This window comes from Phascolarctos cinereus, unplaced genomic scaffold, assembly GCF_003287225.1.
Source record: "Phascolarctos cinereus isolate Bilbo 61053 unplaced genomic scaffold, phaCin_HiC Scaffold_726;HRSCAF=1367, whole genome shotgun sequence".
Lineage (NCBI taxonomy): Eukaryota > Metazoa > Chordata > Mammalia > Diprotodontia > Phascolarctidae > Phascolarctos > Phascolarctos cinereus.
In genome coordinates, this window is record NW_027556098.1 from 85,048,168 (window position 1) to 85,074,591 (window position 26,424).

At 38.8% G+C, this 26,424-nt stretch overlaps 1 protein-coding gene across 7 annotated transcripts in view; it reads left to right on the forward strand.

The window, feature by feature from the left end:
* The window catches only part of SH3KBP1 (SH3 domain containing kinase binding protein 1), a 446,742-nt gene that overhangs the window by 375,538 nt on the left and 44,780 nt on the right, over positions 1 to 26,424 (forward strand). For all 7 annotated transcript variants that reach the window (XM_020989928.2, XM_020989930.2, XM_020989932.2 and 4 more), the window contains 3 exons: positions 13,033 to 13,084; positions 16,663 to 16,743; positions 18,882 to 19,041. In XM_020989928.2, coding sequence (XP_020845587.1) covers positions 13,033 to 13,084; positions 16,663 to 16,743; positions 18,882 to 19,041 — 293 coding nt within the window. The remainder of the gene's footprint in view (positions 1 to 13,032; positions 13,085 to 16,662; positions 16,744 to 18,881; positions 19,042 to 26,424) is intronic.

Here is a 26,424-nt window from a genome sequence, read left to right on the forward strand (position 1 = left end):
AAAATCACAGGACCACCCTTTCCCTGTCTCATGCCCTAGAGTCCCCACCCCATTCCCCAATGTCCAAGATGCTTCTGGGGACATGTACATGCACATGCACAGGCGTTCCGTTCCATGCCTGGAATATTCTGTCTCCTCTGCTCTGCCTGTTGGCCTCACTAGCTTCCTTGAAGTCCATATTAACATTTTTTTTTTTATTGGAAGACTTCCTCAACCCCTCTTAATTCTAATATTTTTCTTTTGTTAAACTTCCTATTTATCTTTGTTCTATATATAAGTTTACACATATTTATATGTTATAATATAATGTGTTATATATTATACTATTATTATGTTATATTACTGTTATATGTGATGTATAAGTTTATAGCTTGTTCTGTATATATTTTTGTGCATGTTGTCTCTTATATTAGACTGTAAGCTCTCTGAGGGCAGAAACTATATTTTGCTACTTTTTGTATCTCTAAAACTTAGCACAGTGCTTGGAATGCAGTAAGGGTTTAATAAGTGTTTATTGATTGGTTGATGTACATGAAAATAAAAAAAGATGTGGAAGGGGAGAGAATACAAACAACTGGGATGGAGAGGGAGCAGGAAAGACCTTGCCTTGTATAGGAGGTTACACTTGTATTATCCTTTGAAGGAAGCGAGGGATTTATTAGGCAAAGGTGAAGAGCAAATTTATTCTAGACATAGGGGAGCACATATGCAAAGGCATAGAAGAGGAAGAGGGAGTATTTCACATGGTAGGCCAGTTTTACTGGAATATAATGCGTGTTTAAGGGAATAAAATAAAATATGTCTGGCATAGGTAGGAGGCAGATAGTAGGGATTTAAATGTCATCCTGAGGATTTTATATTTTATCCTAAAGGCAATAGGGAGCCTTTGAATATTTTTCAATTGGGAATGGGTGACTGTCAGATCTGTGTTTTAGAAAAATATCAGTTTGGTAGCTGTGGGAAGGGGCATCTAGGTGGTATAGAAGATAGGACGTGCCAGGCCTGGAGTCAAGAAGACTTATCTCCCTGAGTTCAAATCTGTCTGCAGATACTTACTACTAGTGTGACCCTGGAAAAGTCACTTAACCCTGTTTGCCTCAGTTTCTTCATCTGCAAAATGAGCTGGAGAAGGAAATGGCAAACCACTCCAGTATCTTTGCCAGGAAAACCCCAGATGGTGTCATGAAGAGCTAGACACGACTGAAAAATAACTAAAAATCAACAGCAAATTTGTGGGAGGCATAAACTGGAGAAAGAAGAGCCTGGAGATCCATTAGAAGCCTATTTCAGTAGTCTTCAATAAGGCAGCAGGTGGTGCAGTGGATAGAGCACTAGACCTGGAGGCAGGAAGACCTGGATTCAAATCTGGTCTCAGACACTACCTGTGTGACCCTAGACAAATCACTTAGCAGACAGAGGTCTGCCTCAGTTTCCTTATCTGTAAAACAGGCATAATCATAGCACCTACCTCCAGGGTAGTTTTGAGGATAAAATAAGATATTTTTAACTGCTTTGTAGTCACTAAAATGCTACATAAATTCTAGCTGTTGGCTATTATTATTATTAAAGTCTAGGCAAGAGATGATGATAACCTGCACTGACAGAGACAATATGAACAGAGAGAAGGAGACAGGTGTAAGAAATGTTACCTTAATGAGCCTCTCTCTGGGAATCCAAACACTCTTCTAGAGAGAGACATTAGGAGTGAGGCCACTGCTCATCTATGGACACAGGGCAGACACTACCCTGACATCAGGTGGTCTTTATGTACTGGGTGGCAGAAATCATGCTTGATGAAACACATTGCTGCCATGCGTACCTTCATTCATCATGCTGTGATGTGATGTTTCAGAAGGACTCCGGCTGGGGCCTTGCCAACTACCAGAATCAGGAGCTATCCACATTGCCAGTCTCAGCCTTCTTGCCTTCCTTCTCAAAGGAGCACAACAACGTTCTGCAGCTTCCCCTGTGTCACCTGGCCCAGGCATCTCAGCGGCCACGTTGCCCTGGTCGTGGAAAGTCATGATGGAAGAACTGAAAAAAGGAACTTGATATCCTCAGTCTTTACCATTCTTCATGACTCTGACTGGAGCCTTACTTTGTCAAAGACTGAGGCAAAACCGTAGAATCTCAGTATTGGAGGGGAACTCATAGACCATCTAATCCAGCCCATAGCTGAAGGAAATCTGCCTGCAGCCATCCAGCCTCTGCTGGGGGTCCTCCAGGGAGAGCAGGCTCACTGCCCCCTGAGGCAGCCCTTTTCTACTCTTAGGTAACTTTGTTAGCTGTTTTCCCATCCCTTGTTCTTAGCTCTGCTCTCTAGGGCCGAGAACAAGAAGTCCAGTCAAGTTTAGTATTATTAATTATTAGTATTATTGTTAAGAAGTATTTATTAAGCTCCTGTTCTGTGCCAGGCACTGTGCTAAGCTCTGGAGATACAAGAAAGGCCAAAAACAATCCCTGCTCTTAAGAAGCTCACAATGTAATGTGGGAAGCGACATGCAAACAAATATATATGTTGCTGTGGTTGAGTCATTTCGGTTGTGTCTGACTCATCAGGTTTTTCTCCCCCAGAGATACTGGAGTGGTTTGCCATTTCCTTCTCCAGCTCATTTTATGAATGAGGAAACTGAGGCAACCAAGGTTAAGTGATTTGCCCGGGGTCACACAGCTAGTAAACGTCTGAGGTCAAATCAGACCTCATCTGTCCTCCTGGCTTCAGGGCCAACACTCTTATCTACTCTGCTGCCTAGCTGTCCCAACAAGTGTATGTAAATAAGATGTGTACAAGAAAACTGGGAGGTAGTATCAGAGGAAAGGCACTAAAATTAAGGTAGACTAGCTAAGTCTTCTTTCAGAAGGTGAAACTTTAGCTGGAACCTGAAGGAAGGCATCAAGCCATCTGTAAAATGAGGAATTTAGACTATCTGGTCTCTAGAACAGCTCTTTGAGCTCTCAGTACCAGCGTTGTTTTTTATACACACACTTCAAGGCTGTAGAAGAGTGTACTAACCCTGAATATCAACAGTCACCACCTGTTTTCACATACTTTTAGCTTAGCTTGCATGTGCAATGTTAAATTTACATAATCTAAATCATGCAAATTAGATGGCAAATGCCATGAGGGCAGAGACCATGTCTTAATTATCTTTATTTTTTATCCTCTGGGGTCTACCTAGCACAGTGTTTTGCATATGCCAGTTGCTTAATAAATGGCTGTTGCATAAATAAATGAATGAATGATCGATTGATTGATTGGTTTAAGAAAAAATGTGATGGCTGTCAGAGATTTTTAAAAATACTTCCAGTATGACATTTCATTTTGGCAAGCACTTGGTTTATTGCATATAATTTTTTCCTTAGTTTATAAAGCCAACCAGTCTTATATTTCTTGTTATTAAAAGCTCGTTATGGAGACCATGCTGTAATTTGCCAAAAGTTGATGTTGTAATGATAATCAGAATCATTAACACGTAGTGACTGTGTGAATGAGGGAATATGAAACAGTTGGCCACCTGTTTTAGACAGATGTCATCTTGTCTTGCCAATGACTGTGGTTTAAATCACTCACCAGGGAGGAGGAGAAATTCTTATGATTTAGGGTGAGAGAAGGGAGCGGCATTCCTTCAGTGAGACAGTTCTTGAGCTCTGTTGAAACTGCTCAAAAATTCTTTGGTGAATTCTGGTGATTTTATGCAAGGGCATGTATTCAAGCATTTACTTAGCAACATATAGAAGTCCTGGCTGTGTTTCCAAGAAAGTGGTCTCCAGGTTCTATCGAGCCTGGATGTCTTTGGGTCTGTGCCTAAATGATCAGTGCTGGGAGAGCAATGACTTATCTCTTGTTGCACATTTTAGATTCTGTTGGCTATTTATGTTACAAACAAGATTCTGTGAGGATCTATCCTGGGTCCTGACATTGACGTGGGATGCCACAGGCAAAAGAGTAAATACTCTGAAGGCTTCATCAAGCAGCTACAAAGCAATTTTCATAGACTATACTAATTATATTAGAACAAAGTAGAATTTGAGTTCTTATAAGACCAGAAGACACTATTTCCCAGAGTTGTTTTTTTTCCCAGAATAAGAGTCCAGGAAGAAAGGTTTAGGCGTTTTTTGAGAAAGTAATTTCCAAAAGAGACAAAGAAGCCTGAGACTCTGGTACAGAAGGACAGAGTGGAGAAACAGAGCAGGGAAAAAAAAGGCTTAGCTAGTAATAAAGTGTTTTGGGGTTTTGTTTTTAGTTTTTGGCCAGGCAGTGAGGTTAAGTGACTTGGCCAGAGTCACACAGTAAAGTGTTTCTGGTCATGTGTCCTTCAGACCGAAGGACTTTCAAGCTGGAACGGTTTGATGATGGCTGAATTTCCCTCCATCTTCCAACTAGCTTGAAAGATTAAAATGCTTAGTTCTTCACATTCCTCCAAAAATAAATATTTATCTTTTGTTTATAAGATACAGGACGACCTGAAAAATAACCCATCTAGAAGATAATGTATTTTGTATGTATTTTGTGTTGATCCCATGGGTAGACATAGTTAATGCTCCTTACTTAGCAAATTTACATAGAGAGCAGGGGAGCAGCATCAAGTAAGTTAGCTGTTGCCTGGGCTTGAGCTGTAATCAGACCCCAAACTGACGCCATTTTGTAACCTCTTACCACAGAATCCAGAGTTGGAAGGGATCTAAGAGGCCAACCCATAAAATGAGCAAGAATCCCCTTTAGATGATACCAGAGGGGCAGCTAGGTAGCGCAGTGGATAGAGCACTAGCCCTGAAGTCAGGAGGAGCTGAGTTCAAATTTGGCCTCAGACCAAACGCTTGACACTAGCTGTGTGACCCTGGGCAAAGTCACTAATTGCCTAAAAACAAACAAACAAACAAACAAACAAACAAAAAAGATACCCGACCCGTGGTCAGTCGTTCTGCCTTTGTTTGAAGGGAACTATGGCCTCCTGAGTAGTAGTAATTTCTGTGGCATCTTAGTTCTTCAGGGGATAGAGAGCTGGACCTGGAGTCAGGAAGAGCTGAGTTCAAAACCAGCCTCAGACACTAGCTATGTGATCCTAGGCAAGTCATTTGGCCTCTCTCTCCCTCAGTTTCCTCATCTATAAATTGGAGTTAATAATAGCACCTACATCCCAGGGTTGTGTTGTGATGATGAGATAGTATTTGCAAAGCACTTTGCAAGCCTATAAGTGCTAGGCATTATTAGTAGTAATAATAATGCTAATTATTATAATTGGATTTTTTCCTTTTATATCAAGCCTAAATTTGCCTCATGGCAACCTCTACCCGTTGCTCTAAATTCTCTCTGGGGCCAAGTGGAACAAGTCTTATGCCTCTCTGAGATTAAATTCCTTCAGATACAAGGTAGCTGCCATGTGCCTCCTTACATCGTCTTCTCTTCTCCAGACTAAGCATCTCCATTTCCTTCAGTAAATCTCCCAGGGCTTATCTCCAGGCTGTCTACCATCTTGGTTGTCCTTCTCAGAACACTGTCTAGCTTGACTAGACTCTTCCTAAAATGAGGCACCCACAACTCAAAGCAGTATCCCAGATATTGCCTGACAAGGATAGACTTAGAGGCGGCCACTGCAGCCCTAAAGGAACTCTGTGAGTTAACATTTGTGGCTGCCATTTTGCATTGTTGTGTTATTTTGGTATTTCAGTTCACTGTAATCCCAGGTTTTAGTCTTTATCACACTATGTAGCACTAGTTATATATGTTCTCATTATTGTTTCATGTGTGCATGTTTTATCTACCCTATGAGACTGCAGGTTTCTTAAAGGCAGCAGCAACCACGTCCTTCTTTTCTTATATCCCATACTGGGCCTTCTGTAGCATTAGCCACATAGTACTAGATTTGTATGGTACTCAAGATCAGGGCCTGTATTTTATCTAACCCTATATTGCTCCCATCCCCTAATGGGGTGTCACACAATGACAAGCACTTAATAAAATTTTATCAGATAAAGGAATGTATAAGAAGTGCTCCACTAATTCATTATTGGTAGAATTGGGTATTGTTCCAATACCCCTAGAAAACAATTTGAAATTATACTAGAAAAATAACTAAATGATATATACACTTAGGCCCAGCAGTACCATAACTAGGGATATACACCAAGGAAGTCAAAGATCCCTGATATACCAGCATGCTTACAGTAGCACTTTTTGTGGTAACGAGTTGAGTGCCCCTCCATTTGAGAACAGCTGGACAAATTCTTTTATATGAATGTAAAGGGATATTACTGCACTATGGGAAATGACAAGTATCAAGAAATCAGAGATACTTGGGAAACTTTGGACAAACTAACACAACAAAAGCCAAGCCTGAAAGATCATTTACAAAATGACCACAGCATTTTTATAAAAGAGACTAGCCTTGAAAGAAATGAGATCTTTGATAAATGGAGTGATTTCAGAGCATTAATGGTGTGAACACAACTTCCTCCTCTCAGCAGAGAGGATATGAGCCATCGGGAGGAATGAGGCATGTGTTGTCAGACATGACCAATGGGGTGTTGATTCATTTTGCTTAATTATGCTTCTTTATTACAAGGGAGGGTTCTGTTGGGGCAGGGAGAGTCACTGAGACTACTGGGAAGTGACATCAAGGCTTTTTTAAAAAAAGCATTGTATTGGTTTTTTTTTAAAGGAGAAATAAGGGTTGCTTAATATATAATGAAGTGGTGGGAAAAAATACCAAACTTGGAGCCAAAGGACCTAGGTTCAAATGTCAGTTTCATTGTGTGTTAGCTTTGTGATCTTGGGTAAGTCACTTAAGTCCCATAAGCTTTAGTTTCCTGATCTATTTAAAATATGACAAAAATAATAATAATAAATAATACACTGTCCACTTCGTAGAGTTACTACAATAAACTGTAAAACACTAGACGACTACAAGTTATTGTTGTTTATTGGAACCTCACTTTCATTCCTTGTCTTTGTCTTTTTCATTATTTTCTATATCCCTTTAGACTATGAAGTGGAAACAGAGTTTGCAGAAGAGAGTTAAAGGGGGTGGGGAGAGAGAAGTTTTGGCTGTTAGCTGCTGTTGCTTGGAAGATAGGAGAGATCGCCCCCATTCATGCTCTGTTGTTTGGCCCAGTATGCCTTTGCTTTTCCTTTTTTCCATGTTTGCAATGACTTCCTTCCTCCATTTTGTCTTTTTAGTTTCTATTCCATCCTTTAAAGCCCGATTCAAATGCTACTTCCACCATGAAGTCTTCCCTGACTTCACCTGGGCAACAATGACCTTCCTTGTCGGACCTCAGATAATACTTTATTTGGCAACCCTGTAATGCATGTATGCATTAGTTATGAAGTATATGCATACATTTATGCATTTACATATTATGTAATACTGTATATTATATCTATCCATACTGCATGTCCCAGAAGTCTTAGTGTGATTTTAAGCTATTAAATGATTGCTTATTGATTGATTGATGATTGATTAAAGCCTTAATAAAGCTGAAAACTACAGGAAGACCTTTGGGACATCCACAGTCCGTGTCTTATTCCTGTACTAGACTGTGGGAATTCCATGAGGAAGAGACATTGCTTCCCCAGACCTTGTATTTCCTCCTGTGCCTAGCACAGAGCTCTGTATACAGTATGACCTTAATAAATGTTTCATGAATGAATGAATATGTGAATGACAGAGACAGCAAAGGCAGAAATAGCTTCTGATCTCAGGAGGCTCACATTCTAAGGGGGTGGAGAAAGGGCTTTGTCCCAAGGTCACACAAGTGGCAAGGTCTTCTGACTGCAGATACAGAATTCTTTCCACTGCTCCATGCTGTTTATTATTCCCCTATGTGAGCTTCAGTTTCCTCACCTGTAAAATTAGAGGGTTGAATTTGGTGAACTCCAAGACCTTTTCAGCTTTAACATTCTATATTTTTTTGTCTGTCTACAAACAGCACCTGCAGAAGTCAGCTGTGCTGAAAATAGTACAGTTTTCTTTTTACATATTATCAAAGTTGGTGGTAGAAAGGGGAAAACTGACTGATTGGAGAGTGAATACTATCTGTCTCCAAGAGCATATGATTTTAAAAATTTGCCTAAGATTAAAAAATGTCAGAAAACCTTCAGAAATTGGGTAATAATTTATAATTGCAAATCTTTAAGAGAGTCATCATTGGCATATGCTGTTGTAACCTAGCCACTTTGTCATCCCAACTACTCTATCAAGTTACATTTGGGAATTTCAGGAAAAATCAATCTACTCCAGGAATCTGTTAGGTTTTGGTTTTTTTTTTTAATTTAAGGAATGTGAATATCAATAAGAGATTCTTACTGCAGTATTTTACCACTGATTTCTCTGTTCCTCATTTTTTGTCCTTACTGCCCCCATTCCTAGTTACTCTTTTATTCAGCATAGTAGGGTTTGTATGTAAATTGGTGTTACTACTTGGATCCATGCCTAGTTAAGCCTTAATGACTTCATTCTACAGATGAGTCAAGTCAAAAAGTCAGGTCAACAAACATTTATTAAACCACATGCCAGGCACTTTGCTGAGTGCTAGGCTTACAAAGAAAACCCCAAAACAAAAACAACTGATCTTAAGAAACTCACAATCTAATGAGGGAAACAGCCTGTAAATGACTGTATACAAACTAGATGGATAAATAAATACATACACATATATTTATTATGCATATATATGTATATACTATATGATGAATTGGAGATAATCTCAGGGGGAAGGCACTGGAATTAAGGGAGATTAGGAAAGGCTATGTATAGAGAGCTTTTTTAAAAAATAACTTTAAAAGAAAAACAAAATGCCCCTAATCAAAATGTTCCATTTGAAAGCCATATTGAAGATGGTAGGTCTTCATGTTACGGACACTGTTAAATTTGAATAAACTAAAGAAAATGAAGTGTGACTCCAGAAGAAAACAAAACAAAACTGTAAACCATCTGAGTAAGCAAATCAGGCACCTGGCCAAAGATTAATCATGCATGATGGAGGCAAGACAGACAGTTCACCCACAGCCTGATTCCTGCCTTTTCAGGACTTGACTCCAGCTGCTTCACCACAGTTTTCCTCTGCAACAGCTTGGGCTCCAAATAGAAACTCTCGTTTTGCTTATATAGCTACCTGGAAGCCATCGGCTTTGTTGCACAGATGCACGCACACATACCCTCTGTCTTTTATCTCCAGCATTCCTCATCCCCTCTTGTGGATCCGTGCCTCAGCCTGTCACATTTTGTGCTGCTTCTGTTTATGCCAAATATGGCACAGCAGTGAGGGCTCCCCTTGGCACAGGAGCAGTACAGGCTCGTGATGGGTTTTAATTTAAGGCTTTGTCGTTTTACGCTAGGATTCATGCTCTAATCAAGGTGAGGGTCTTGTAAAGGGCAAAACCAGCAAGTGACGGGCCAGACACAGAGAGGACATTGAAGGGGTACCAATTGTCAGGCCCTGAACTTAGACTCAGCCGACTTGTGAGAAAGTTACCCCTGGTCTTTTTTTTTTTTCCAGCCAAATCAATTCCCCAGTTCTCTTGAAGACAGGTTAATCAGGTGGAGTTTCAACAACAGCTTATAGACACACACAGACACACAGACACACACACACACACACACACACACATACACACACACACTCTTGTCCTTATTTTAATTTATAGTGGTAATAAGAACAGCTGACATTTCTATAGGATGCATTACGTTTTCTAAAGCACAGTGAGGGAAGCCCATGGAGCAATGATGGATTTGGGGATGCGTTTGGGCTCTGTCCCAATTGTTACCCATTTGACCTTGGCCAAGTCAGTTGAGGCCTCTCTTTGGTCATCTGTAAAAGAAAGGGATTGGGCTGGATGACCTCAGAAGTTTCTCTTCTAGGTCCATATCTGTGATCCTGTACTCTCCTTTTATTTTTCAGAACAACCTTGTGAGGTCTCACTAGTGGAGGTAATATTTTCCTCCATTTTACAGATGAGAAATAAGTGGCAGATCTAAGTCTTTTGATTCTAAATCCAGTGCTTTTTTCACCCAGCAAAAGCTACCTCTGTATCACTCTGTAGAAGGGCAGAGAGACAAGAAGAATAACAAAAGGGGAAAGTGTATTTCAGGAGATGGAAGTGAAAATGAGAAGAGAATGGGAGAGGGGGGAAGGGAAAAAAATCCATCCATATAGCACCTAATATATGCCAGGCACTGTGTTAAGCATGCTTTACGAATATTACCTCTTATGATCTCCACAACAACTCTGGGAGATAAATGCTATTTTTATCCCCATTTTGCAGTTGAGGAGACTGAGGGAAACAGAGATGATTTGACTTACCCAGGGTCACACAGCTAGTAAGTATCTTGAGACTGGATTTGAACTTAGGTCTTCCTGACTCCATGTCCAACTAGAGTCTGCTTCACCACCTAGCCACCTCTAGAAAAGACATCCAGTTAGTTTTTATTTTCTTGTTGTAAAGGACAGATGAGGAGAAACAGCTGATCAAATCGGGATGGTTGTAAGCAGAGGGATGTGCCATTTTGAAGGCATAGATGTTACCATTCCTCTTGGGCTCCAGTTCTTCAGTGGTGTAGAATTGTGTGTGAGTAATTGCCTTTCTTCCTTCCTTCTTTCCTTCCTTTCTTCCTGTTCAGCCCATGAAAAATCTTTGGCAAAAACTATAGTGAAAACAGTCAAGTCAGTTTCCTTTCTTTCTTGCTGCTGCTTCCTTCTGACCTCATATTTGAAGGAAAGTCATTCATTCCCTGTATCAACAGGTTCCATGAGAGCAGGAGCATTCATCTTTGTATCCATCTTCACACCTAGCATAGCCCCTCCCTACAGGCTGTAGGTACTCAGTGGGTATCTGTCCAATGAAGAATAGTAGTTATTTGTTGAGTACCTACTTTATGTACCCACAGTATGTTGGACTTTAAAATCTCACAATGATTTTGCAGAATGGTAGCTGAATGGTTGATAACAGAAGGGAACATGGGTTGGCAGTTGTGGCATGGGAGAAAATTAAAGAAGTCACAGTGTCTAGAACATAGTAAGCACTTAATAAGTAAGTACTTTATCTAATATAAGTCACAGTGTCTATAACATAGTAAGCACTTAATAAGTAAGTACTTTATCTAATATAAGTCACAGTAGTCTACATTCCTGCCCTCAAGTAGGACAGTGCCCCAACATCCTTATTTTACGAGTCTTCTAGGGCTTACTTACAAAATATAAGCTCTACAGGAGTAGGGATCGTGTCTCTTCTGTGTTTGGCTAAAGTCTTATGCAGTTGCTTTGCACACACTTGATAAATGTTTGCTGAAATGAACCTTTCCTAGCAAACTAGTGAATGAAACATTACTCAATATCAGAAAGTTCTTCCTTATTTCTATCCTAAACCATTTGTCTTATATTCTCCTATTCTTTCCTTTGTAAGATGGGAAATGGATGGTCACCATTGTCACTGTAGCAGACCCTCTTAAACTTGAAGACTCCTTAAACTTCCCCTCAATATCCTTTTCTCTAGCCTTAATAAATCCAATCCCCTTAAAGTTTTGTTCTCTAAATGAGAGGTGTCAAACACAGGGCTGAAATGCAACCTACAAGACTTCTGAGTATAGACTGAACGAGACTCAAAGGTAATCGGAAAATATGTAACAAAAAAAAGAAAAAAATAGAACAAAGATAATATTAATATGTCATTTTTTAAGTCCACACACATCTTACAGAGATCCTTATGTACAGTTTAGTGGTCCCTGATAGCACTGCTCTAAATTATCACCATCTTAGATCTGCCATCATGGTGCTTCGAAGATGGGGGAAAGATCTTATCCATTTCAGCTCTTTCATCAGCTTGGATTATGCCAAGTAGTATATGTTATAGACCACCTGAAGAGAGCATAGTTAATCATTGTTGTCAGTTATGGCATAGGAATCTTGGATTGGCATGGAGCCAAGCAAGGGTAGCCCTGGTTCACTGGCCAAAGCACTGACTGGATTAGAGGAGCTAGGTTTAAATCCAGCTCTGCTTACTCATTTATTATCTCTCAAATGAGGGAACTGGACAAGAAGATCTCTCAGATCCCTTTTAGATTTCTAAATCTTACAGCTCAGTCCTAAACCACCAGGCCTTGCTAAGCTACTGTGAAAAGTAGTGACATCCCCAAGAGGGACATGAGATCCATAAGGGAATGCTTTTCTGTCAGTCATTAATGATTTTTGTCTTTGAGAGGTTTCTTGTTCCAACGTTGGCCATCTTTTCTCCTTTGGGTGGGTGCTGTAATTACTTAGTGGTGCCCATTCTTAATTGTCTGTTCACTGAATTGCCTGCCAGTTTGCCAACCTGACCATTTCCCTCCCACTGCGAATGCTTCTGCTTTGGAACTAGTTCAGCGAAGGTTATTACTGACTGCATGACTACTTTCCTTTTTGTCTGCCAAGAAATGATAATAGATGAAAGAAAAACAAATAACAGCTGATGTGGAAAAGTCCATTTTGTCTTATCAAGGGTGGCAGGGGGTAGAGTTGCTGGGTGGATGAGCCTCCCAAATGGGATAACAGCTGTGGAGAGGCAAGATTCAGAGGGATGGAAATTCAACACCCACCCCACACCCATACCTACCCTCACCAGTATTTCCTTTGGAGAAGACCCACAGTTAGAAGCAGCAAATTTCAGCTCCAGGGGTACCTAGGAATCTTTTCGAATGGTTCTGTTATTCACCTGATTAAATCTTAATTGCAAATTCTATTTTGGTGGCGAGTGCTTTTGTGCATGTTGGTTTCATGCCATTTTTGCTGAGCCTGGCTTTTCCAGAAGACTGTTGCAAATTTAGAAATAGGGAAACGGTATTGCATTTGTCAATTGGAGTTTTGTTTTGCAGGCTGAATTTATTTTAGTGCTTGTGTGAGGTGCCAGAGACTCGCATCCATAGAGAGTAGATTGCTCAATTTTTTTGTGGCAGTTTGGTATTGGCCAAACTGTAGTAAGGAAACAATGTCTGTAGTTCTTAAAAGAGTAAATGGATTTGCCAACAGCCTCATCTTTTGTGTTTTTTATTAATTTTTCAGAGACCTAAGAAACCACCTCCTCCATCAGCTCCTGTCATCAAACAAGGGGCAGGTAATGTGCCTTTCAATTTTTTTAACAAATTATTTGCCTATTTCTTTGTCAAAATGAAGGCATGTCAAATAGGGAATGAACCTACTTAATGTGTGAGGCACTTTTATCTTCATAATAACCCTGAGAGGTAAGTGCTGCTATTTTCTCCATTTTAAAGTTGGGGAAACTGAGGCAAACAGAAGTTAAGCAACTTGCCCAGGATGACACAGCCAGTAAGTTATCTGAGGCTGGATTTGAACTCAAGTCTTCCCAACTCCAGTGCTTAGCACAGTGCCAGCACATAGTAAGCACGTAATAAATGTTTATTGATTGATTGACTCCAGACCCAGCACTATGCCACTATGCCTCCAGGTGTCTTGTCCTCCCAGTAGCCTTGGAAACAGTCACTATTTGTACTGGATTTGACAATATGAGCTATTATAATTTGAGAAAAGTTACAGATTCAAGTAACAGTAAAAAAAAAAATTAAGTTATTTCAGGTAGGTATATGTTTAACTTCCGGAGAAAAGTGTCCAACAACCCCCCCATAAGCGGCAATACCCTACTAGTTATGGTTACCATACTAGTAATAACAACAGTAGGTGAAATTTACATTGCTTTTTAATGTTTGCAGAGTGATTTGTTTACATTTCCACCAGAACCTTTGTAAAGTAAGTATTATAGTTATTATCAGTAAAAGAAACAGGCCTAGAGAGACTGAATGATTTGCCCATGGTTGCCCAGTGAAGAAGTGTGAGAGGCAGAGTTTGAGCCCAGGTCTCTGGACGAAAAAGTCCAAACATTCTTTCCATAATACCACACTGCCAGGAAAAGTGCGCGACATGGGACAAATCACTTTTACCTCACTATCTGTAAAATGAGAGGCTTGGGCTATGTTATCTCCAGGGTCCTTTTCCATTCTGATATTCCATGTTCCCTCATCTTCGGTCTAGTAAAAGGGATTTCACACAGTTGTTAGTTAGTTTCGTTAATAATTCTGCCCATGTGTCATATAGAGGCTCATTGTATATCTGGGGTAAGAAAAAAGTTTCTGTTTTGTTCAAACCTGTGATTTCATTGATGGAGGCATGAAAGCGCCCTTTCTGAATGCAGATCATCTCTTCTACAAATTATAGTCTTGAATTATTACCTGGAGCACTGAGAGATGAAGGGATTTTCCCTAACACATATCAGAAGCTTGACTCAAATGATCTTTTTTTTGACCCATCTTTTTTTCCCCAAGCCCATTTTCTTGACTCCAGACACTATACCATGCTGCCTCCCCAGTAAAAAATGAATGAGTTTAAAACCTCTCTCTACTTAGTTCAGAGGTTCCTTTGTGTTCTTCTTTTGTTTCTTTTTCCCCCAGAATTTTTCTGGCAGTAATGGCTTAGTGCCCTGATTGTTCATCTTGAATAGACTCCAGTTTGTGTGTTGCTTAGACTAGACCCAAATATGTCAGTGTTGTTTAGTCCCTGTAGATTAGGGTTGGGGAGGAGTCTTGGCAAAACCAATACTAGGGGCTTGGATGTCTCCTCAGTGTGATTGGCTAAAGATGCTGTCATTTTGATGCACAGTAAATTCTCATGCATAGAAATGATGCTGTATATTTGACCCAATAGAATTTATTTTTATTTAAAAAAAACCCTATAAGGAATACTATTTTTGAATAAATTGTTGAATTCTGCTCGCCACAAATAAAGCTAAAGACTGATATTTGCAAGGGAGAGAAAAGGAGCCCTGAGTTTGTTTTCCCCAGAATTTTCAGTTTGAAGTGTTCAGTCACTCACTGATTATACTGTTTGTCATGCATTAAGAGGCAATTTAAAGCCATTCTTTAGAGGCCAAGTGCTACAATAAAGCATGATATTGGAAGACTTTCTGACTTAATCCAAACCCCTTTCCCATTTCCTTGGTCACAGCTGATAATTAAAAAGATTAAATCCTGAAATGTGGTGCTAATTAGATCTATTTTGTTGCCATCATTGTTGGCATGGAACAGTTTAACTTTGCCACCTAGTGGCTGTTGTATTGTAAATAGTTTATTGGGCTAAAATTACGCCAGTCAGTTTGATTTTTTTCTAAAGGGAGTCAGAGGACATGGCAGGGATTGGGGGAGACAGAGAGGAGAAGAGAGAGAGAGAAAAGGAGGAAATATGGAGGAAAGGAGGAAGACAGGGAAAATAATGAATATCCAGCGGAGACAATGATCTCTGCAGCTGATCTGGTCTAGAATATTCTTAAATTTTGAGTTTAGGCTTAGATTCCCTTTGTGATCTTCCCTTAGTATCTGGATTCCCTCAGTATCTTTGCTGAGCTATTTATTTTTATTCTTGACCAGGGTTATTGGGAAAGCTAAATTCTGTGGTATCAGGCAGATTTTTAGGGTTTGGGTAGTAGGGAGGGACATTTGTTACCCTACTGTCCTGATTGTCTTCTTTAGAAATATATAGATAGATTTTTACCACTCGTGTGTAACCCTGGGAGGTGTCATTTATTATTTATAGGCATCATTATCCACATTTTACAGATGAGGAAATTGAGTCTTAAGTGGGTGAAATGACTTGCCTGTTAAGTACACATGACTAATAAATGGTGGAACTGGGACTTGAATCCAGATCTTCAGACTCCAAGTCTAGTATTCTTGCCACTTGTCCAGAAGCATTTAGATGAAGTGTGCTAAATGAAAAAAAAAAAATTTGCAATTTGATGTAAGAGTACAGGTTTTGAGCCACAGTATCAAAATTAAAAGCTGTACTCTCCTACTAACAACCTATGTGACTCTGGGCAAGTCCCTTTCCCTCCCTTGACTTTTCTTTCTTAATCTATAAAATGAAGTGGTTGGATTAGATTCCCCCTAATGTTCCTGTTAGCTCTAAATTCCATGACCTTTCTCCATGCCTCTCCCCCCAAAAACCGCTGGAGTCAGTAAACCCTCTGATATTTTTCTCCCTTTTAGATAATTGGCTTGCCAGAGGTAGAGACACCTAAGTAAGTCAGCAATTTTCACTAAAAGAAAAGGTGCAATCACAGATGTCCCCTTTTAGTTGTAGGGAACAGTCGCAACCTACTTAGTTAAGGGTTGGATGCACTAATTGCTATATTTTGAAAACTTAATACTTGAGAACTGGTCTTTCAAGGCAGGATGACTTGAGGGAGAATTCCTATATAATCTCTGTATGTTTTCTGACTTAAGAATGGAATTTAAGTCCATATGAATTTTCCGTTTAGCAGTGCAGCATGGTATCAAACTACTCCATCATCTTTATACTTCAGTGTTATAGCATCATTGTGATCTATTATTTGGCTCTGAATTTAAAATATATACAGATTAAAAGGAGAAGATCTGTCAAGGTTAAATATCAGAAAGTTTTTGTAGTTCTATTAGTTCTGTAAATTAAGAGCACACTCAATTCTTTAGATGGAAACTGACCCCAAAGTAATTTTTATACATCTCAGATTTTCTAGGTAATTGAAAACATTACATTTCATGTTGGACTATACAGACTAGGCCATAATTAACTACTAATGGCTTAAAATACTGGTGTGTCTAATAAACAGATCATGGTGTTGGTACTAATATATATTTTTTTCAATAGGTACGACAGAACGTAAGCATGAAATTAAAAAGATACCTCCTGAAAGACCAGAAACTCTTCCAAACAGAACAGAAGAAAAAGGTATGGAATTAATTCTCTATTGGCCTTTCTTGGAGTGGTAGAGGAAAGGAAAAATTGGTCACTGATCTTTTCAGAGGTATTTGGTTAATTTGCTTTTCCTTGGTGATGTGCTGATGCCCCAATTAGACTGTGAGCTCCATGAGAGCAAGGATATATGTAATGTATATCCCTAGTATTAGCACATAGTTTCTTAATAGATGTTTATGACTGACAGATTAACATTTTTAGGAATCATGTCTTGGTAAATAGAAAAAAATTATGTAATTGATCTTAAAGTGTGAACTTCTTAGGACCCTGGTGGAGCTTTAGTTGTTTCTAGATTATAAGCTTCTTAAAGTCAAGGAACCCTTCTTTATGTCTCCCCACACTACTTAGCTCCATTGCTTTCCTATAAAATGTGTTCAGTAAATGTTGAATGGGTGATCATTTGAATGGATTTCAAAAGTTCCACTGATTAGACACTATTGCTATTGAGGCAAAAATCACATGTTCAGGTCTCATTTATGCCATTTCTACTCAAGGACAAATTTGTATAGCATTACTTTTCTTAATTAAATTTTATTTTTCAATGGATAAATGCTTATTTTCTCTCTTATCACCTCTTTCGGTGGAAAAACAAAAGAAAAACAAAACCCAACAAATAATAGCTTTGCTTTTCAAAGGGCTCCCACACATATATTGCCTTATTTATCCCTCACAAAACATGAGAAGGTAGGACTGGTGCTGTTGTCACTATTTTGCACTAAGGAGGCTGAGGCTGTAAGAGTTGAATTCAAGGGTATTTCACATTTAAAGGTGGACATATATACATATATGTTACATATGTATGTACTATATTATACTGTTATACTATTTATAATTGTATAATTATAATTCGGTACTAAAGCTACAGTATAGAATTATAAATACTATATATCATATATATCATATATACCATATAATACTTTATTATAATATAGCATATTACAACAATATATGTGATATATTATAAGACAGTATTTGAGAGAGCCAGAATTATCAATCACTCTTGTGAAACTTCAACTTAATGCCTCACATTAGTTTTAAATGTTATCTAAATTAAATTAAATGCTACTTTAATATTAAATAATATTAAATATTCTGTACCTGCCAAAGGTTTTACAGAAGGGATAAAATCTCGTAAAACTGTACGTGTTTCATCCTAGTAGAGATAATTTGAAAAAAATGGCATAGGTAAAAACCTGTGTTAAAAAATCGACGGCAACAAATTAGTAAATATTTATTCAGTGCTTACTCTTTGCAGGTCACTGTTCTGAGTGATCTACCTTGGGAAAGTAACAAGCTGTCTACCCCAGGTAGCTGACCCAGGGAACAATAACTTTGCTCTCTTGTTACAATGAATTCTGTTCAACAAATAATTACATACAATAAGTGCCTTCTCTAGGCACTCTCTTCTAGGCTAGTTTGTCAGTCATTATTAAGGAAAGAACTTGATAGCTTAAACAAAACAGATAGTAAAATGCACAACACACACACACACACACACACACACACACACACACACACACACACACACACACACCCATGAATGAAACATCCTTACATATCGTATAATCATGTAATATGATTATAGAATGATGCTATTATTATTATTATGAATATGTGCTCTATGAAATTTGTTATCATGAGATTAATAATAGAGAAAATTTCCCTCTGGTACAGGGGTTCTTAACCTGCAGTCCATGAACTATAAAAAAAGTAGATATTTTTGATAATTATTTCAATGTAATTGAGTTCTTTTATATCTTATGTATTTTACGATTTTGAGAATATTCTGAGAAGGGATCCATGGGCTTTACCAGACTGACCAGAGGCATCCATGACACAGAAAAGGTCAAGAACCCCTGCTCGCTCTAGGGAAGATAATAACAGTAAATGATGCTTATCCAGTTCCTTATCTTAGCTCCTCAAATATGAGCAGTCATTGCTTGCCTAGTTCTCATTTAAGGAGAAAAAAAATGCTGTTAAGTGCTTAACTTTTATTATTTTTATTATTTTTATTTTATTTTTATTTATTATTATTATTTTATATATTTTATTATTATTATTACTTCCTAATAGAGATGTTTTCTTTGTGAATTTTTAAAAATGATTTAAAGAAAGACCAGAGAGAGAGCAAAAACTGGATTTACAGAAGCCTTCTGTTCCTGCCATCCCTCCAAAGAAACCTCGACCACCCAAGACAAATTCTCTCAGCAGACCTGGTGCATTGCCCCCGAGAAGACCAGAAAGACCAGTGGTGCCTGTGACACATACCAGGTATTCAGACTATTTCCCTAGATGGGGATCTGGCATATTGGTTATCATCCTCCCTAGTGCAGAGCTTAGAGTGAACCATCTCTTTCTGTCACAGGGCCTCAAAGGGATTTGGCAGGGTCAAGGGAGGTGAGGAAGGGAATATATTTTCTCACTCTCTCCCTTTCTTTCTCCTTTCCTCTGTCTCCCTTCCCCACCTCCACCCCTTTTCCACTTAAGATATCACTGGTGTAGGGAATTGCATATGAAGAAATTCCTTCTACCAGTGAAAAGCTGCAACTCTTTTATACCTTATTTTCTTAAGAGAGTTGTCTGGTATGCTGAAAGATTAAGCAGTTTGCCTCCAAGGTCTTACAACCAGTATGTGTCAAAGGCTAGACTCTACCCACTTCTTCAGAACTCTTAACACCAGCTCCACCCAGTGTCTCTGGGTGTATCAGAGTGGGTTGAGTTTTCTGTTTTTTCTAGACCCACATGTGACTTTATTGGTCTTGGGAACTCCCAGTGAAAGACTCTTACCACCGCAGATCGTCTTCTGCTTATAGTTAGAAAACTGCCTGTATTTGTTCAAGGATATTTATTTCCTTAGAGTGGACATTGCTTCTACTCCTCAGTAGATGATGCACAGATTGTTGTAGGAATGACCTAGTGATCCTCCTTCTGGTGATGAACTTCTGCAGACTTATCTAGGCCAGTCCTCAGATGACAGACAGACGCAGTGTCAATCACTGGCTAATCAGTATAGTGCTGTAAGTAGCAGTTCATTCCACAGGAAGAATGTCATAAAGAGGCAATAAAGTGGTTCCAGTAGGATTTTTCACTTTATTTTAAAGATTAGTTATATATTGAAATATTTTGAGGCAAAATTATCTTAGTTGGGGTAACTATACATGAGGTATATATATGCAATAGAGAAGGAGGGAGGCAATATGGAGTAGTAGAAAGAACTCAGGATTTAGGGGCAGAGGGATTGAGTCCAAATCCCAGTTCTGCTACTTACTGCCCCTGTGACCTTAGGAAAGTCACTACTATTGTTTAAGTCTCAGTTTGAACATCTGTAAAATGAGAGAGGTTGGTCTAGATCAGGGCTTGGAGGGTCCTATAGCTTTAGGGTCAAATCCAGCCTACTTCTGAGAGCTGAGAATGGGCTTTACATTTCTAAATACATTTTTTACCTTTTAAGTACTTTTAAAATACATTTTAAAATTTTACATTTTAAATGCTTTTAAAAATACATTTAAAATTTTTGTGTTTTAGATATATTTAAACAAAATTTTAATTTATTTAAAATAAAATTAATTTTTAAATTTTAAAAAATAAAATTTAAAATAAAATTTATTTTAAAATGCAAAAAAACCACCCTACTATATAGCTCCCTGACTATACAAAAGCAGGCCTGGGGCTCATTGGCCCTCAAGCCTTAGTTTGCCAGCCCCTGGTCTAGCTGGATTTCACTAAGGTCCCTCCCAGCTCTAAATTTATAATCTTAAGATTCTCTATGTGTATACAAGCACATAGAATTTCTGAGTAGTCAGTTGTCCATATGTTCCCTTTTCAACTTAGTTTCTTGTCAAGTTATGATATGTTCAAGTTAACACAAAGCAGAACAGACATTCCCTTCCTTTAAGTGGAGAAATAGCACTTAAAACTTTGCAAACCCATCCAAATAAATCAACATCATTGTCACAACATTTTAGTACTTTTGACGCTTCCAAGTAAAAAGTTTGGTCAGGAAAAATTCAGTTAAGGCCATTCAAATATACACAAAATTCTAGAGCACTGGATAGTTTGTTGTTGTTAAAAGTGTTTTTAATAAGTTAGCCTTTGAATATATGGATGAGTGGATGAACATGGGTGTATACACACTCCCCTGACTTGGAGAGTTTAGGCTCCAGATTTCTGACTTTAGCTGACAGTGGAAGGAAGCCAAAGAGGTGGAAATAAGGAGGGAGAAAGTTCCAGGCATAAAGTGCCTGTCAGAGTGCTTGGAGTCAAATATGAAGTGTCTTGTTCAAAGAATGGCAAAGAAGTCAAGAGGCTTAATTAGCCATAATATGGAAAAGATAAGTCAGCAGTGATACACGTTGATTCAGATAGAGGGCCACTCCCTTGTCTCCTTACAGAAGTGTATCTGGTCAGCAGGATGTATCAGGTAGGGTGACTAGCATGGATGTGAGATATCTGCCATGTCTGAAGGGCATGGGCTTCTTATGGACTTCTTTTCATAAGTACAAATAGTTTATAAAATACGTAGAAGAGGAGGTCACCTAAGCCTTAATGAGTGCTGAAAGTAGTGAAACCTGCCAACTTTGACTAGACATACTGAACAAAGAGTGTGGAGACCAATTTAATTTGATCATCTAGAAAACAGGAGTGGTGAAGTTTGGATTCAGTCAAAGGGCCACACTTGAGGACCCAGAGGGCCACATGTGGCCTTGAGGCTGCAGGTTCTCCTCCTCTGATAAATTGTTCAAGCATCAATACTTAACACCTAATCTCCCAACACCTAATGTGGCCTGATTTTCCAAACTATTGATTTGATTTCTGAACACTCTGAATTCCTATGTTTATCTGATACCTATTTATTTTCTTCTCTTGTAAGTTTTCCTACAACTTAAGTTTTCACACCTTTTATTCATGGCAGAGTTGAGGTTTTTGTTTTGTTTTTTCAAAGCCTCCGCTATACCTAGTTGTATATTAGAACCATGTTTCATGAAGAATGATATTTTTAAAGTTAGTATGGTTGTTTTCTAAAATGCATGTACTCCCTCCACCTCCCTTCCCACCCCCAGCAGCTGGGGAACTGATGAGTGAGAGAGAACTTTGTGGAGCTCAGCTTTCTTATTGGCATTTCTAAGTGACCTTGACAGGTTAGGTCCCAGAAAGCCTCACCCAGCTCCTATAAATGACCCTTGGAAAGTTGCCTGCCTGTAATTGGCAGAAATGAGTAGGGATGAGGAACAATTAGGGAAAGCTAGAAGCTTCAGCTAAGTACTCCCTTTTATAGCATGTTTTATTTAGGGAAAATGATACTTCCTCTAGGCTTCTTTAAGTCTTATTAAGTTATTCTGGACTTCCAAATTGCTGGCTGCTTGCACTTACTGGAAATAGTTTAAAGAATGCCTGGTTTTCATGTTCGGGGGCCATTTTGTTTTGTGTATTTGTTGTTATCTTCCTTGATTTGATTCAAGTTTACCTTTCCAGGCTTACCTCATTCATTCATTCATTCCTTCTCATTCAATAACTTAACTTACTTCATTGGTTCAGTGGGTCCTTAACTTTTCCTGATGTAGGTACTCCCTCCAGTCATGAAGATTGCAACCCATCTACTCCTTTTCATCTTAGTCTGTGTTTTCCCTTAAATCCTCCATAAGGAGGTCAGCTACCATACTCTAGGCCTTCCACTGAATCTTTTCATTTTATTTGAGTCCAGTACTTAGAGTGTTATCTAAGTTTAGTTTTGGTTGTTATTCCTTGTTAACTGTTTTATAAAGAATTAAAATTTTAGAACTGAAAAGAAAGTTCTTGGTTGTGACCCAGATCTTGGAGCAAACATATGCTTTATGGTTTGGATCATGACACCATGTGAAGAAAGGCCCTTGCTGACATGTATATACAACATAGGTTCGTGTCTGTTGAGTGGGAATTGAATCTGTTGAAGACTGAATCTGGCAACTGAATCTTGTGAAGGGACAGTGTTATGCACCTACAACTACCAGGAGGCCTTTCTACTTTTAACAAACTTACCGCCATCTTCACCTTTGCCTTTCTTTCTTCTTTGTAAAAAAAAACCCCAAAAGCATGCAAACAAAAAAATTAACTGGACAGCATTTCTGTGCCATGATGTCCCAATACATTGATTAGGAAACAATGGACTGAGTAAGTCACTAATTCTGTTGTGAAAGCTTGAGTCCTTCAGAGATGGCTTTTTTAGAACAATGCAATGGTTTTCTTATGTTTAGTGTATAAATTGCTTAAACTGCTTTTGCCCAAGAGATCAAGGGCTGGATAAAAATCTTAATATTGGGGTTTTGACTGGAGGACACCCCTCATGTTACAAATATTTTCACTTGTTTCTCTATTGGTGAATGCTCTGCATTGCAATGTGTTTTGAAAGAACCACACAAAGATAAATGTCTGATTTTCTTGTGATGCTTTTAGCTTAAGGCAAAGATTATAGAAATGTTAATATAAAAATGTCAACTGAGTTATTGGAGAAGTGAGGATGTCTCTCTTGAGACTAACTTACCTGCAGAGAAGTTAATTTTCACTCTCTAGATGTGGAAAGATACCAGATTCTCTAAGCTATTTGGTATATAAATATGCAGAAGATAATCTTCAAGCTAATGAGAACTCAGTGGTATAACTATAATACTGCCCCCAAAGGACAATATTCAGAAAGGGCTTCTTTATCCATCGTAAACTGCAAAGTAAATAGACCTCAAGGGAGAACAGGTTCCCATGTATATTCCATAAATGATCAGGTAAATACCCAACTTTGACTAACCTTAATGTTCTCTAAGGCCCTCAAGAACACTCTGAGTTTGAGTGTCCTGAAACTATAGTGAACTAGGAGTCCAAAGATATAGATTGAAGTACTATTTACTGCCCTAAGACCTTGAGCAAATCAAATCCTTCATCCCTATAGGTACCTCATTTTTCCACCCATAAAACTTTGCAGTTGGAACAGGTAGTCTCAAAAGTCTTCTCCAGCTGAGATATTCTCCATTTTTAATATTCAGCTATCCCTGGAGTTAAGGAATCAAAGTGAGAAGCCTCCCTGTCCCTCCCTTTTTTACGCTTTTGAGAGCTCACTTCCCAGTCTCTGGAATTTCATGTTGTATACTGATCTCTTTTCGTTTCTTTTTTGTCTGTAAGTTAGCTTAAGGAAAAGGATGGAATCTATCTTCATTGAGTATGCAGTTTCCAGTGAAGTCTTGTCTACTTTTTAAAAAATTCCTCACCTAGAGATAGGATGAATCATGATATAAAAATTCCATGTTAAGAATGATCCACATCCCCTGACAAACTTACTCGAACAGTATCATTGAGTAGAAAAATTACTGAATTAAAGTCAAATTTGAAGTGCTGTGTCATGCCTACTTATTACCCATGTAACTTTGGGTAAGTGGCTTAACCCTCTCTGGGCCTCAGTTTCTCATCTGTAAAATAAGGGGATTGGACTAGAAATCTCCTAATTCCCTTCCACCTCTAACTCTGTGATCCTATAAGTGCAGCTGACAGCCAGAATCAGAAAGTGGGACTTTAGGATACGTACATAGATGTATGCCCAGGCAGATTCGTCTCTCAAGTTGGCAGCTGATGGACTTTTTCAAAAGGGGCACAGTGCTGGAGCTCTCATAAGCTAATTGTTAAATTTTCTGTGGGACCATTTATACTTGGGAAATTGGCAAATGCTACAAATCAGGGCTTAATTTATTGTTTTATTGATTGTCTAGAATTAAAGTGATGGAGGAAGTGTTAATAAGGCAAATTAGACTTAACAGCATGTAGAGTTTTTCAGGTGGTTGTTTAACATTTACCAGTACACCCATGGGCACTCACCAGAATTAGAATGTTCCCTCTCTCTCCCTCCTCCTTCAAACTTGCCAGGTAGCTGGAGAATTCAACCCAGTAATTTAAAAGCAGCTTCTAGTATTCCAAGATGCTGGGTGGATATGAGTTGCAAGGTAAGCAAACCTCACCATCCCTGGACTTAACCTGCTGGCTCAGGACCCAGATTAGACGTTGGAATTTCCGACAAGGTTATAGGCCTGGTTCTGGAGGGCCCGGCATGTTTTCTGACAGTTTTGCAGATCTGGCCTAGGAAGGGGAAATTTGGTTGCAAATTGACTGGGGATTGTCCCATTATCTTTTGACACTCTTTGGGAAATCTCCTCCACTAACCTATAAATAGCCAAACTTGTTTGTGCATGTCTAAGCAAGGACATAGTGAAAGAGAACAGCTGCCTGAGAAAAATCACCCTAGTTCCTGTTTCCTGTGCCTATGGCTCATGCTGTCTTAATATTTAACCAGAAGATTTCTTGGAATCAGAGAGTACCTGTGATTTTCTTAGGACAGTTTTGGCTCTCAGGTAGGTGGATGTGCTGGAACTCTGCTAGAGCTAGCAGTACCCCTACTTCTGGAGTTCTGTATTTTTTTTAGATAGAAGATATTTGGGAAAAAGTGGATCCTTGCCCTCTGGTTATTCATTTAAGAGAAGAGATAGCATGAGTGGTACCTGAGAATTTGGTGTTAGAAGTCCTGGATTCTAGTCCTGCCTTCCCTACTTAACTATATAAATATATAACCTTTGGGAAATTACTTAGCCTCTCTAGCCCTCAGTTTCTTTATTTGTAAAATGACATTTGCACTACCAACTCATCTGTTTGTTGTGAGGGAAGCCCTCTACAAATTTTAAAATGCTGTGCAAATGGGAGTTGTGATACTCTCCTGTCATGATGGCAATAGAGCTGCTGATGGAGACTTATATGCCACCATCACAGAGAGGAGGCCACCACTTACAACTCTTTGTTTTCCTTAAACAAATGTTCACATTCTTTTATTTTTGTTGTGGTGGCCATTGTTACCATTTTTTCAGATTTTGGTAGGAAGAGCTTTGGGAATTAGGAGACGTGGATTCTAGTCCAGGCTTTGTCACACAACTGTGTGACCTTGAGCGAAATCTACTTCCCCCATCCCCACCCCTGCTGGACCAATGTCATTTTAATTGAGGACTCCTTAGGGTTGATGAATGAGTGGATAGATGTTTGATACGCTAGAAGTTATAGGCTTTATCTTAACTACTAGTATCTTCAGGTGCCTAACTTTTAGAACATTTTAGAGACTGAGGTCATCTTAAAGGTCCCTGTTAGGGTGGGAAGCTAAATGTTTGTAACTTTATATTTTAGCAATGATATAATTGACGTTAGATTTCATTGGAGGTAGAATGGTATGATTCTCATCATAACTTTTTTTTTCTCCCTAATTCTTCATTGTATACTGTCATGCATGAGGGTATGACTGACCTGTGATGTTATTGGTAGAGAGAACTCCTGGGTGTGGAGTGGATAAGACTCTCAGTTTGGAGTCTGGAAGATCTGGTTTCAAATTTTACCTCTTGTACTTAGCTGTGTGTTCCTGAGTAAATCACTTAACCTGTCAGTGGCTGTTTCCTCATTTGTAAAATAGGGAGGTCAGACTCAGTTGCCTTTGAAGTCTTTTTCAGCTTCAGTCTACAAGGCGAGCCGGCATCTTCAGAGTTGCCAAGAGTCACATAGTCCATAGGAGTCAAAGTTGGGACCTGAAGGTCAGTCTTCCTAATTTTTAAGGCTAGCTCTCTATCCACTCTGTAATACTGCTTCTTACCACTTCTGTGAATTATC